Raw genomic sequence first — 14,941 nt, forward strand, 5'->3', positions numbered from 1 at the left:
AACCAATGATGGCAGAGCCCCAGGACACAGAAGCTAACATTTTGTTTTTGGCCTGAAATTTGAAAATATTTAGCTGCTTTTATTAAATTGGTAGCATTTGAGTGTTTTGGTCTTTAGCTCTGTAGAAATCAGCATGCAAGCAGGCACAATTTCAAGGACTGACACATCTCAAATATTCTCTCGGAATCAGCTAAAACCTCATCTAAGAACAAAGAATTACTGCAAATGCCAGGCCCTGCTGTGACAATTGATGTCTAAACTGTTTCTGACTCTACAATTGTACATAGAGTGTTTTTGTTTGGATGGGGAATGTCCCCGATGGGCTCCCAAGTTTGAATACTTGGTCTCTGGCTGATGGCATCGATTGTTGGGGAAGGTTGTAGAACCTATCATAGGGTGAGCCTACCAGCAAGAAAGGGGTCACTGGAGGTTGTGGGGGTGGACCTTGAAGGTGGTAACTTAGGCCTGGTTTAAAAGTTTTCCTTGATTTGCTAAGGATGCCTTAGTTAGTAAGGATGTCTCAGTTAGGAGGGTTTCTATTGCTGTGAAGAGACACCATGAGGACAGCAACTCTTATAAAGTAAACATTTCATTGTGGTGGTTTGCTGAAGTTCAGAATTTCAGTCCATATCATCATGGTGGGACAGGGTGACAAGCAGGTAGACATGGTGCTGGAGAGGTAGTTGAGTGCCCTACATCTTGGCTTACAGGCAACAGGAAGTGGTCTGTCTCACTGGGAGGAGCTTGAGCAAAGGACACCTCAAAGTCCACCTCCACAGTGACACACTTCCTTCAACAAGGCCACAGCTATTCCAGCAAAGCTACATCTTCTAATAGTGCCACTCCCTTTGGGGGCCATTTTCTTTCAAACCACTACGGCCAAGAAGTAACAAGCTGTGCCACGGGCTGTTGCCACCAGGACAGAGCCCAAGTCTCCATGCCTTTTCCACCACAATGGATGGTATCTCTCCAAACTATAGGCCAAGAGTGAACTTCCTGTCACACTGCTGAGAAGGTGGCTCATTCATGCAATTAACCCTCTTCTGACTGACCCATTCACATTTTGTAACTCTAGGATTTGTGGGACTTAGACAGGCAAAGGGGAACTTTGTCACTGTCAGTTAGAGAGACGCTGTGACAGTTTGGGTACATGGTTATGAGTGGAGATCTCTGGCCCATGTGCCTCCAGGGGTCCTACAAAGGAGAAGAGATAGTAGGCTTTACAAAGAGAAGAAACTACTCAGAGAATAGCCTAAAAAGGAAGGAAATTCTGACATGGACTACAACACAGACATGTGTGTTTACCCATAACACCACGTTAAATAAAATACACCAATACCAAAGGACAGAATAGGCAGGACATCCTTATCCAAAACGCAAAAGGGAATCACAGATTTTGATTTTTTGGAGTATCTGCATAGACTTAATAAGTTTAACATCTTTAATCTGAAAGTCTAAAATCCAAAACTCTTCCAGACCTTAAACACTCTGAACATGATATCATCACTAAAAACCTTTCAGGTTTTGGAGCACTTTGAATTTGGGGTGCTCGGTATGAATTGTATGGTTCTGTTATGTGAGGTACTTAGACCCATCGAGTTCAAAGACAGGAAGCAGCATGGTGGTTGTCAGAGACTGAGAGAGAGGGGGTGTTATGCACTGGACCATGGCATGTGCTAAAGTCCTAAGCCCTGCTCCTCAGAATGTGACTGTATTTCAAAACAGGGTTTACCGAAAGTTAGTTCAGGTAAACGAGGCTGTCAGCATGTGCCAGCTGGAGGTGGCCAACTGCCAGCCAAGGAGATGCCAACCCTGCTGTTGTCTCAATCCAGGCAGGGACTTTGAGGTCATGCATTTCTATTGTATGAGCAACCTTTGATGGCAGCCTGGGCAGATCAATACAGACAGTTAATGTTTAATGGGAACAAAACTTCAGTTTGGGAAGATGACAAAACTCCGGTCATGTGACAGTGATGGGTACAAGGCAATGACAATGGGAACACACAGCTGAGCTTGTCACTTAAAATCCTCAGGACGCTAGGTCTCAGGTTAGGTGTGTCCCGCCAGCATATAAACACCTTTTCAAGGGAAAAGAAGGAAGGTCGAAACTTACTTTGCTTCCAGAGCCAGGGCAATGATGCCAGCCACCATGGGGGCTGAGACTGAGGTCCCAGTGTGACCGTCGGTGCAGCGCTGACGCAGATCCGTGGTGACCTACATGAGAGGGAGGCACGTGGAGCAGGGCCGTGGACAGAGGCTGGCTCCCTCTGAGAGACCCGAGGCACTCGCAGGCTGCCGAGTGGAGAGAGTGACCCTGGGTGCTGGCGGCAGAAAAGGCATGCTGCCTGGCTCTTCTGGCTTTGCACTCAGGAGCAAAACTGCAGATGCTCCTATAGATCAGGCTAATCCCAGAGTGTCACAGCAGGGAAAAGAAGCATCTAGAAACACTGGGTGTGCTTTCATGAGGGATCAGCTCAGCGGGCTCCTGAAGACCACAGAAGTCAGTGCAGACAAATGGTAAGGCAAGATAAAATGGACTCTCTGCTGACCCGTCTTCCTGCAGGGCTCCACGCTCCTGCCCCTAAAATGCATGAAACCTGATTCCACCTGCAGAGCTAAATTCAGTGACTCTGGACTTGAGGGAAGCAGAAAACTTCTGGTCATGAAATGCTTAGAAGCCCAGATAGTGTTTCTACCTTTAGCTGCAAGGCAAGGACTGGGATGGTGGATCTGGACACCCTCCTTGGGGAACCCAAGTGCTCTTGTCATCATCATAAGGCTTGCTGAGCAGGACAACAAAGCTGCTGGTCTTTTGGGGAAGGTGAGGCTTTGCCTGTCCTCGTCTGAGGCGATGGCTCCAGGAGGATGGGACATGGACTTAGAACCTCACAACTGCCCAACCTGACATGCAGACCCCCTAGGAGGTCACAGGGGAAGAGGCTGTGAGATCAACACTTGATTTCGGTTGTGTTGAGTAGGAGCATGGCCCCTGTGACTTGTGCTCCTGGTTTTAATTCTCTGCCCTCTGCAGATGGAATCAAGGTTGCTGACCTTAAATCAGAAAGAGTCTTCTGGATTATCCTGCTTGGCCTGATAGAATCAGAAGGCTTTAGAGGTAGGAGGGAAAGCAGAAAAACCTGTTGGAAAGGTGAGGCATGAGAGGACTCCAGCCATCATGGCTGGCTTTGAAGAGCGAGCCGGAGAGACCCACACCAAAGGAGTAGGGAAAGAGGGGCTTTAAAAACAAGAATGTCCATCATCCAACAGCCCACAAGGGAATGGGGACCTCAGTCCTACTGCCAGGGAGCTGAAACATGTCTAGGCCACATAAGTGAAGACCTCCCCGGGGATGCCAGGAGGACAGAGAGCCCCTCGGACATGCTGACTTCAGCCTGGGCATCTGGAGCTGAGAGCCAGAGAGGTGGCCGGGCTTCTGAGCTGCAAAGTTGGGAGAAGCCAGTCGGCGCCCGCCTGGGGATGATAAGTTTATGATGACTCATAGGGCAGCGACAGGAAAGGAGCTCACCCGAAGCTCATGCAGCCATTTTCTGGAACCCCTGAGAATGAATTTCTCCGGCACTAAAGGTCAGATCTTTCCACACAGAGGTGTCCTCTGGTCAGCGAGGCTTATGATCCCCCAGGGGAGGGGTATCTAGCCTGGGTCATATGTTCACGGGAGGATCTGACAGGTATTTCACCAGAAACCAGCTTCCTCGTGGCACTCGGTAGGACAAAAGCACCCCGAGGAAGCATGAAGGGCCAGCCCAGGAAGGGCTTCTGTGACCCCCGCCTTTCTGTTGCTCCACACAGGTCAGCAGGGCATCGACCCCTGCCCTGGCTTGGTAAATAGCCTTTGGGTGGGATCTGTGAGCAAGCAAGGCCCAGGGTTGGCCCTCCAGGGGCAGAACAGGGGATTAGGGAGGGTACAGGGTCAACCCTGTGAGCTAGCAGAACAAAGATGGGCAGAGCCCTCCCACATCTGAGGGCCCTGCTTGGAATGCTGCTCACATCAATGAACTGACCCTCATCTTTAGTCCCTAAGGGGAGTGTAAAGGTTTTAGTTCTCTGATCAACAGCCTTGTCTGTCCATGAGGGATTCCTCACTCCTGGCAGATGCTGCAGGAAGGAAGCACGCAGAGGGCGGGGTTTTGACCGACACCAGTGATGTGGGTCTCCTCCTACACACTAGCGCTCACCTGAACTCAAGGCTGTGAGGCACCTGCTGTCTTGAGAGCTTGCTGAGCCCCTTGCAGTACATTTTTGCCTCAAGCAAAAATTAGGCTCCAGTAAAGGGACAAAAATGCTCATCATGTTCAAAACAGAGTTCCAGGACAGCAACTCTGATGCTCAATTTTATCTTTTTCCCTCTCCCAACCATATCCTTCTTATCCATAAATACTGATCAGAGGAGGGAAAATTATTTTAAAAGACGGAATTCAAGAGAGATGGCACATGCCTGTCACCTCAGCATTTGTGAGGTGAAATCGAGAAGAGCAGGAGTTAACCTCTACTATACAGTAAGTTCAAACCCAGCCTGGGCTACATAAGACCATCTCAGAAAAAAAAGTGTGTGTGTGTGTGTGTGTGTGTGTGTGAAGGGAATGAAGGTGTTCTGCAGCTCGACGTGTGCACACCCAAGCACAATAAGTAAGTAAATAAACTCACGAGTCCTCCTTCCAGAGCCGAGTGCCTTCACCGAGGATGCAGCCCTAGCACAATGCATCCAAAAATGCCAACCTCAACTTGAACTCATTTAGCCAGGAGGCCTTTGCTCGGTTTCAGCCGAAGCATCTGTTTAATAATGCTTCAACGAGTCCGTGCTCAAATGAGGAGGAAGGGGAGATAAGCAGGGCATGGTGCAGTCTCAGCTACCCATCCCATGGCTGGGCTGATCCTGCAGGACGGGAAAATAAATCTTAACACCTCTGTGAACCATCCTGGGCCACTACCAGGCCTGCAGCAGGATGACAGGGGCTGGCCTTCCACAGACACACAGCAAGCAGAGAACAGGAAGCCTATGTGCTCCCCAGAAAAAAAAATGTAAAAATAAATTTGAAAATAATTTGTGTCTTAGCAGCAGGAGGAATGAAAAGACACTGGTGAGTGTTAAAATCAAACCATGTCTGGGCAGCTGCACGGGCTCATTTTCAAAATATCTATACACTAACTTAATGACTATGCATTTGAATTCTGCATTAATTTAGACTGGAACCCCCCCCCCTCTCTCTCTCTCTCTCTCTCTCTTTTTAATATAGGAAAGTATGTACAGAAGGAAGAACCATAAATTTCCAGCCATATACTTAAACGGTTACCATTTGAAAGATAAATCAGGGGCTGGGAATGTGGCTCGGTGGTGGCGTTCCTGCCTACAAAGAAGAATACCACAAAGAAGAATAAAGAAAACCAACACTTCTGTTCACTACAGTGAGCAGAGCTGGCAAAAGCCGTGGCTCCCCTTCCAAGCGTCTGGGGCACGTCCCTTGGCAGCAGAGAAGCCTAGAATGCTCGGGTTTCCAGAAGGTTTCAGCATAAAACCAAGACTTTCTATTTTATGCATCAGAACAGTGGACTCTGGGATGTGACCACAGAATTCCAGAGAGCTAAAAGGAGATATAACAAGGATGAACCCCATTCTTAAGTGACATTTTTAGGTCTCTAAAGTCAGAGAGGGATTCATTGGCATTTCTGGGCACAGAGGAGTAAAGCATCTTACAAAACAGTAAAGCCTGAGACTGGCTGCCAAAGCACTGGGGTTGACCTTAGGTTCAGCTTGTCCACAGAGGGATGAGGCTGGTACCTGAGATCCAACAACATCTGGTCCTGGCTAAACTTGCCCTTGGGAAAAGGAAGCCCTTTAACCTTAGGAGAGAACTTACAATCTTCCGTTCATAGAAGGCCCCACTGCTGTAGGTGGTGGCCAAGGTGGAGGCGCATTCCTCCAGGTACCAGGGTTTGTGGCCGTTCTCAGTGGTGCTGCTCACAGAGATGGTATAGATGCTGTTGGTGTAACCATCGCAGGAGCAGTGGTCCCCTTCTCTTCCTCCGTTCCCAGAGGCCCAGACAAAGATGGAGCCCAGACCCTGGCGGCCCTACATGAAGCAAGAAGAAGAGGGTGTCAGCAGCTGTGGTGGGATCCCATGGGGAGGGTCTGCGATCCCACCTTCAGCATGTCCCTCCACAGGGCAGTGACGGTGCACCGAAACCACAGAGGGCCTGCCTAAGGGTCCCATTTGGGTTTCAGGGGAGCCATCTTGCCTGTGGTGACAGCATTAAGATCGCAGTTCTTCACAGGAAACCCCAGACCCCAAAGCAAGCAGCTCCAGTTCACACCACATCACTAATTTCCATTGCAGTAGCCGAGGATGGCTCACAACCATCCGTAACTTCAGTTCCAGGGGATCTGACGCCCTCTTCTGACTTCTGCAGGCACCAGACGTGCATGCGGTGTACACAGACGTATGCAGGAAAGACATTAACACACACACAAAATAAACTAAAAAACATTCTAAGAGATAGGTTAACTTCTAGAAGAAAGGCACAAACTCAGGAAATGGGTGTGTTTGTGTGAACTGGGCCATGCCCCGTGCCAGGATGCTTCCATCGACAATGGATCACACAGGTGCAGAGAAGCTAGGCGTGTGGAAGGCTTTTGTGCCATCGAAGTGTGAGTAAGAACTCTATCGTGAGGCTCGCATCGTGACGAAAGCGCTAATGATGGCTTTCTCGGAGGATGTCCTCATCATTAAGCAAAGCAAGACTATAATTACCTGTTGGAAAAGATTAACCAGCAGCCAGCTTAAATGGACTAAGCTCCAAATAAAAAGGCATTTAGCCCAGCAGAGCCTATCTATTCCAGACACGAACCATCCCCGAGATACTGTCACTTTCAACTCCATCCCCAGTGCAGAACCGTTTATAAAATGTTCTTATTTTGTAATGCAACAATCTTATTATTCTGGAAGTGTAGGGAACAACTTAAAATAGTGCTCCCCGCTCTTGAATGTGTGCCCACTGAATCACAAGGGGATCTTGTTACAAACACCTTTGGGTCCAGCGAGTCTGGGGTGGCCTGTCAATTAGTTGTACAGCACTCTAATAGACATGTGAAGTAAATCAATTACAAAAAGAGTTTATTTGATTCAGTTTTGTAGGATTCAGCCCACGACTGGCAGCACCCATTGTCTTAGCCTTTGATGTCAATGCCACCATAGAGACCATGCAGAGGAAGTCTATTTGCCACATGGTGGGGAGGCGGGTAGGGGAGTGGAGCCCCACAATCTCCTTCAAGGTGTGCTGGCAATGACCAGCCGATCTCCTTCTAGATCCCGCCTCTTCTAGTTTCCCCCATTCGCACCCCCGGGTAGCACCATGCTCATGGAATTGCAATTCTGCACGCCTAAGAATTTCAGCCCACACCTTGCTGCCAATCCCAGCCCTTCCCCTGACACCGGGCACTCACTGCCTCACTACTTCCCATAGGCACCGCAGCATCAGCAACCTCCTTCCTGTCTTACTGTGGGTTTCTAGAGGGACAGAGCTTGGTGGAGGGACAGAGAACACAGCTAGGCTCAGGCTGTGAAGAAAGACCTTGGCTGTCCTTGGAGGTTTTAGGTTCACTTCCCACATTTTGTATCTGAACAGGAACTGAGACCAGGGTGTGTGGATGTTCCAACTCCAGCCATGAACTTGCATTTCCATTCGGGAAAGCTACAACTTGAATTCCAAACTGCACTGGTATCCTCCCTGGGGGCGGGCTGTTAGGACCACCCTCCCGAGGGCAGGAGAACCCCAGTAATCTGGACGAGGCCAGCTGTTCTTTATCTCAGCGTTTAATTCCCTTTCTGAGTGAACACTCAGGCGAGGAGTGTGGCATTAAATAGATCCCTATGCCCAACAATGGCTTCTAAAGGCCCCTGCCACCCTGCCACATCATCTACTGAAGACAAAGCCACCATTTTACGGAAAAAGATAACAGATCACAAATGGGGTGACATGGAGGAGTAGCGGATGGGGAGATGGGCTTTGGTTGGGCGTTATCACATTTTCGGAGGATTCTTCCTGGCATCTCTAGACAGCTGTGATTTAAGGGGCCTGTCTAACATACTTTACTTCAGATGACTAAAATTTAAATGGTCTCTATATTTTAAGAAAACATGACAAGAATGGGGGGGGGTTTCTGCATAACCCTCTACGCATCCTGTTACCCCGACAACCTGATGGAGCAGCTGCCGCTCAGGGTTCAGATGTAAATCTCTTCTTTGCAGCTCCAGCTTGAGTAGGCTCCATACAAAAACCCAAGCACACTGCACGTGACCTCGTGAAAACCGGCATCTCCCCTCCTGGACGCAGAGGTCCAAGCCACATCTGTAGAAAGCATCTCGTAGAAATGCCAGCTGTTCGGACTTTGGTGCAGCGAGTGCGACCTCTGACTGCAGTCAGCCTCTCCGGAGCTGCAGCTCAGCTTATGTTTAAGATGTTTCACTTGTCACTGAGTCTGAGATCTGAGTGATCTAATGGTGGGAGGGGACTGAGTCATGGAAACAAAGTGATTTATTTATTCAGCAATCCCTCGCAGGGCGGCGGCTCACTCGGTCATGCCTGAGTCTGCCAGTACTCCCCTAGCTCAGCACGTGGCCCAGCACATGGCCCAGCACACGGCTCAGCTCAGGTGCTCGGCGGAATAATGGAAGCTGCCCCTGCGTCCTGCTGGAGTAGCAAAGTGGAACAGTCTGTGTTCCTAGCCTGAGCATGGGTCTTACACAGTCTGTCTGTACGCTGCCTCTTTTACCTTTCTTCCTCCAGCTGTTGAACACCACCCTGTTCCTGATGGCTGATTTCTCAGGCACTGTGGCCCTGGGTGGCATGGTGCAAGGGCACTGAATAAGGATGGCATCCCTTGTGCTGTGCACACCAGGTGTGCCCGGCAGGAGGCGAAGACATAGCACACCCTTTAACTGAGAAGTGTCGAGAAATGAAGATGCTCCAGGGATTCGGCATGGCCGGAGGTGGCAAGGCAGGATGTCCTCTGGCAAAACTCTTGTTGCCACAGAAAAGATAACACACAGTGACCAACTCAATACATCCCAAGAAAGAAACCAAAGTGGCAATCAGAGAGACAGCCCTGAGCAGAGTTTAAAGACGAGGGCTGGGAAACCGGTCTGGTCAGTAAAATACTTGCCACTCAAGCAAGAGGACCCAAGTTTGACGGCCAGAAACCACGTGTGAAAATAAAGAAAGAAGAAAGAAAAAGCTGGTGAATGACCCCCACAACCCCAATGCTGGGAGATAGAGGCAGGCTTGCTGGCCAGCCAGACTAGCCAATCGGCAAGCTCCAAGTTCAGTGCGCCTAATGAGAAACTGTATCTCAAAACATAAGGTGGTGGCACCTGTCTTTAATCCCAGCCCTTGGGAGGCATAGTAGATCTCTGTGAGTTTGAGGGCAGCCTGGTCAACATGAGATCCCAGCCAATCATGCCAATCAAGGGTGACATAGTAAGACCCTGACTCAAAGATAAAGAAATAGGGCTGGAGAGATGGCTCAGCAGTTAAGAGCACTTTCTGCTCTTGCAGAGGACCCAGGTTCAGTTTCCAGCACCCACACCAAGGCTTACAACTGTCTATAACTCCAGATCCAAGGGATCCAATGTCTTCTTCTGGCCTCTGTGGCACTAGGCATGCACATGGTGCATATATATACACACATGCTTGCAGGCAAAAAACACTTAAAATAAAAAATAAAATTTTTAAACACAAGAAATAAATAAAGTGAAGAACTCTTGAAGAAGAAATTTGATGTTGACCTCTGGCACACATGTGCACACACACACACACACACACACACACACACACACAGAGGGTGGGGGATTGTTCCTTTCTGGGGCAAGACTGCAGGGGAGAGGGTAGGCAGACAGAGACAGAAAAGCTGTCTACAGCATAAACTTTTGAGTGTTTCTGGTTTTTGTTTTGTTTTGTTTGAGACAGGGTTTCTCTGTGTAGCTCCAGTTATCCTGGAACTCACTCTGTAGACTAGGCTGGCCTCGAACTCACAGAGATCCACTTGCCTCTACCTCCTAAGCGCTGGGATTAAAGGCATACACTGCCACGACTGGCTCTTTTTGATGTATTTTTTAACTGTTCACTGCATCTGAATTACTATACACAGTTACAATATAATAAAAATCTTTTAAAAATGGTTTAAGTCATATAAATATAAATAATGAAATAGGCTCAATCCTGCCCCCTTGCTTTCCTGCTTTCCACAGGAATCACAAACGCCTGGGTTTCTTCACAGACCCTGCCTCACATCCCAGCCCTGCCAACATCACATCCCAGCCCTGCCAACATCCATTTAGCCACCCCTATGCGGTGAGCTGGGGCTTATTGGGCCACTCAGGGCCTCCTGGATGCTGATCATAACTGCGTCTGACTATTCCAAGAAACTGCCCTCACCTGGAAATCTGTCTCACTGCCTGGCTAGTAAAACCTGGTTCATCTCCTGCTAGCTCTTCCCAAACTCACTTCTCCTGAGTCCCCTATCCCGCCAGCTCTCCACACTGACAATGGGTGACGCCCAGAGGGTAGGCCTCCTGGGATGAGCCTACCACCCTCCCAGTTGAGGAGGTAGTCAGTCTCTTAGCTGTTCCCCTTGTTTGTCTCTGAAACTGTAACTGTGTTGGCTGTGTGGTACTAAGGGTGCGGGTGTCTGGGTGACAGCTCTCTGCTGCCATGAGGCTTTGGAGTAGCCACGCCCCACACCCCACGGTAGACGGAAAGTTCCACTCATTATTTCACCTCCATAATTCAAGGATCAGGCCGGGAGATCTGATTGTGCTGCCTCCCACCACCTACACACGTCTCTTCCGACTCCAGGGGAGCAGTTCATGGATGGGGAGTGCTAGGCTGGCTCTCCCTGGACCAGCGCGGGCAGCCCAGAGCCCTTCATTCTGGCACTGCAGGGCTTTCCTGCCAGTCTTGTTTCAGGCCACGGCTGACGTCACTCTGATATTTAAATGGTGAAGATGTTCAGTCACCCCCACCCTGGGTGCTCCCCTGTAGTCCTAGGTTACTCATACCTTTTTAATGCCATACTCGAAAGCCTGTTTAGCCAGACGGCCGGGCCCGTCCACCGTCTTCCCGTCGTCATCTGGCCCCCAGCTGGCGCTGTAAATATCAATGTAGTTGGGTCTGATGCCCAGGGACTTGGCCTCAACCACATCGGTCACATCGCCGTCCAGCATCCGGATGCCTGCAAGCAGAAGGTGAGGCTCACTGTCAGCGCTGGGGAGTCAGTCTGAGCATGGGACTAGTGAAGAACCCTGGGACCACGAAGCCTGCAAGGGCTGGGAGCGCCAGGAAGCTTATCCCAGGACACCATGCTACTAGGTTCCCAGGAGGCGCTTGTAGTTGCTAGTTTTATGCCCTTTTGAAACAAGCTATAGTCATTTTGGAAGAGGAAACCTCAACTGAGAAAATGCCCCCACCAGACTGGCCTATGTAGGGCATTTTCTTGCTTGATGATTGATATGGGAGGGCCCAGGCCACTGCTAGAGACGCTACCCCTGGGCAGGTAGTCCTAGGAGGTACAAGAAAGCAGGTTCAACAAGCCATCGATGAGCAAGCCAGTAAGCAGAGCCCCTCCGTGGACTCTGCATAAGTTCCTGCCTCCAGGTTCCTGCCCCGCTTGAGTTCCTTCCCTAATTCCCTCAGTGATGGGTACACCTGAGAAATACACCCTTTCCTCCCCGTGGTGCTTTTGGTTATGGTATTTTAATGACCATCATACTTGGACAGTTTCTATTCAAACTAGTCCTGATACATTCTGGTCTGAAGCTAGAAGGGCCTATCTGGTCTGAACTGGTTTGGGGTACCTATGCAGTCAAACAAAACTATTCCTTAAGTGAACGGTAAGGGAGAATTTTCTACTCAGCATCCTATACATATGCATAATCAAGGGTGCATCTGATTAGTGCATAGAGTGAAAAGGCCTGGGTAAAGTAAGCCTGCCAATCCAAACAGAGAATCCCCCACTAAACCCTCAGTAAGCAACTCTTCCTTCTCTTGAACCTCATAAAAGGCATCCCCGACAATAATCAGGACCCCTGAATAACCCCACTCGTGTGGCCCACTGTCAGTCTCCATACCATATTTCTTTCTAATCTGTATGTAGTATAGCTTTCCTTCGGAACAAAGTTTCCTTGAAACTGTACAGCCTGCACGGGCTTTTAGTTCATACTTGAACGAGAAGCCGAGAAACCTCTGGTCCAGATTCCAGCCACCAGTAACACCTCCCTGAGCGTCTCCAGAGCCTCCTGGGCCTGGCTCTGTGTGTGCGATGGCCCTGCCTTTCACGGAAATGTTCTCCATCTTAGAGCTACTTAAGACATAATAGGAAAGCACAGCTTACACTCTTTGATGGAAGCTTAATAAATACAGAAATAACCAAGGATGACACTTAGCTCACTTTCTTTTAATATTTATCTTCACCTGAAACACACTTTCATCCCAAATCTTTTCCTTTTTTAAGAAACTGAACTCCAAGTGAAGCGCTCCCCTGTGTGGATAGGGCTATTCTCAGAGCATGGCCATGAATGGCCTTGCACTCTGGCCTTAACCACGTCAGGCCCAGGAAGCCCTTCCTCTGCAACTGACCTCATCGTGGAGGGGGTCTGTACCTCTCCTGTCCTGGACCTCCACAGGCATCTTCAAGAACTGAAATTCTGTTCTTGAACTTTAATAGACATCCATTCACAGACAGGGAGATGAGGCATCTCTGTGGCCATTGTTCTGTACCCACAGACTCAACCCAAAGCACATCTGAAAAACACCTGGGAGCACCTCCCAAAAAGCCCAACTGTTTTCTGTATTATAGTGGGATAGACTTTTTTTTGTCATTATTTCCTCAATAATAAACAACTATACACAGTATTAATATTATGCATAATCAAGTGATTTCACATATACAGGAGAATGTGAGCAGGCTCTATGTAAATGCTACCCCATTACATATAAAGGACTTTAGCCCAAGCACTTTGGCATCTCTATGGGCTCTGGACCTAGTCCCTGTGGGTCTACTGTAGTACTTCACCCTGTGATCAGGAGCTGGTTCCCAACACAAGCAGGAGCAGTCGCAGAAGCAGAGGTCCCAGAGACAAGTACCTCATGTGAATTAAACCCCAGGGTCCTACTTCACTGTACACATGGAGATCCTCATGTAACCCTGCTTCCGACTAGCTACTGAGCTCAGAACCTTAATACATGCCTCCATTTTTTTTTGCCTTGTATCTTCTTGCTTAGTAGCACACAAGTTACAAATAAGTAGATATACTTTATCATTCAGCAAAGTGTGACTTTCTTCCCTGTGTGGAATCGGAAGATTCATAAGCCTTCTCTTTAAACCAGTTTTTAAGGCTCAGGTTCCTCTATGGTTTTCTCTATACCATCTGCCCCAAAGTTCCATGTTCATAAGCAAGAGGTCAATGCAGGCATCGCTATGGAGGAATCTTGGGAGGCTCTATATGTAATGAGCAATGCAGTAGGGCAAGAGGGCTGCTCTGGGGTACAGTAGCCCAGCCTTATACTTAAGTATAAGGTTTAACTGGAAACATCTGCTCTGAAGGTGTGGGATTTCTCTGCAAAATCAGTGCCAGAGAGATTTACTGAAAACATAATAATGATAATAATAATAATAATAATAATAATAATAATAATACAATATCTCAGAAGTCCAAGGGTGGTGCCCAGAGCCATGTGAGGAGTCAGCTGGGGTGCACAGACCACAGTGGAAAATGAGGATGGATTCAGAGGAAGAGCCTGTCCATTAAGGTTTGATGCCCCCCCCCCAAAAAAAAAAGCAGCAGGGATGGATGTTGGCTTAGCGGCACCTGTCTTCTCTGGCTCTCCATCCACTTCCTGTCACCCCGCCACCTGAAACACCATGGCTAGTCATGCATAGGGACTTAGACACTACCACCCCAGGTCACCTGCTTCTGGCAGGGGAGACCCTCACTGCAGCAGGCCCCCCTCTGGCTAGCAGACACAAGAATGCGTCATGGGTGGGAGCCCTGCTCTGGCTGCCAACTGTGACCAGACATGGACCCTGGAGGTTCTCTCATGGTACTTGGTTTTCTGTCTAAGGTCATATAGGAAGTCATCTGCACTATGGGCTGTCAAATGAAGGGGAAAGTACCTGGGACATTGAATGTTCTTGACTCCACTGGATCTCAGTTTTCCTAACTGTGAAAATGGGCGTAATTTCAGTATCTAATTACTTCCCTATTTTCTGATGATATAGCGTACGGTATCTATGAAGAGGGACATTTGCATACCTGCTAGCTCTAAAGCCTAAGAAAATGATGGATCGTACGCAATGCAAGCAAGAGGGTGAGACTCAAGGGATTGAAGAAGATCTCATGGAACCCTGCTTAGTTCTCAAGAGCGGGGACTGACATTGAATTGTTCTCTGGCTTCTGTGTCATCCTGCGGTCTCTTTATCTTGCAAATGCTCCTGGGGGAGGATTCCTCTGCCACCAGCCATGTTATTGATGTAGCCAAGGGAAAGCCCACCAGAATTGGTACTATGTTGGCTCAACTGCAAGCCTCCAAAACGGAGAGCTGGAGAAGACCCGTGTGTGAGTTACTCAGCTTTGGATATTTTGTCATAGCAATGGGAAGTAGACCGGTGTGTCCTGGTTCTCAGTGGGGCTACAGAAATAGGAGAGAATTCCTTCTGCCTTTAAGGTTCAGCAGCAGACTCTTAGGGCAAGAGAGCTAGCTGGTCACGTGGGTGGCCAAAGCCAGTCCTGTGGTTCTAGTGCTGAAAATGGAACCTGCTAGTCTAAGGTTTTTCATGCCGGTTACAGATGCTGAGATGCCGATTTCTAAATGAGAAGAATGGAATACCAAAGAGACACCCAAAAACATACACAAATAGACAAGCAGAGTG

The 14,941-nt window shown here is 48.7% G+C and overlaps 1 protein-coding gene across 2 annotated transcripts in view; it reads right to left on the reverse strand.

The window, feature by feature from the left end:
- The window catches only part of Pcsk6 (proprotein convertase subtilisin/kexin type 6), a 184,197-nt gene that overhangs the window by 76,016 nt on the left and 93,240 nt on the right, over nt 1-14,941 (reverse strand). For both annotated transcript variants that reach the window (XM_041650048.1, XM_041650039.1), the window contains exons 7-9: nt 11,073-11,245; nt 5,877-6,089; nt 2,114-2,214 (exon numbers count right to left, since the gene is read on the reverse strand). In XM_041650048.1, coding sequence (XP_041505982.1) covers nt 2,114-2,214; nt 5,877-6,089; nt 11,073-11,245 — 487 coding nt within the window. The remainder of the gene's footprint in view (nt 1-2,113; nt 2,215-5,876; nt 6,090-11,072; nt 11,246-14,941) is intronic.

Source organism: Microtus oregoni, unplaced genomic scaffold (genome assembly GCF_018167655.1).
Source record: "Microtus oregoni isolate MIOR12 unplaced genomic scaffold, Mior012 000000F_ref0000247, whole genome shotgun sequence".
Lineage (NCBI taxonomy): Eukaryota > Metazoa > Chordata > Mammalia > Rodentia > Cricetidae > Microtus > Microtus oregoni.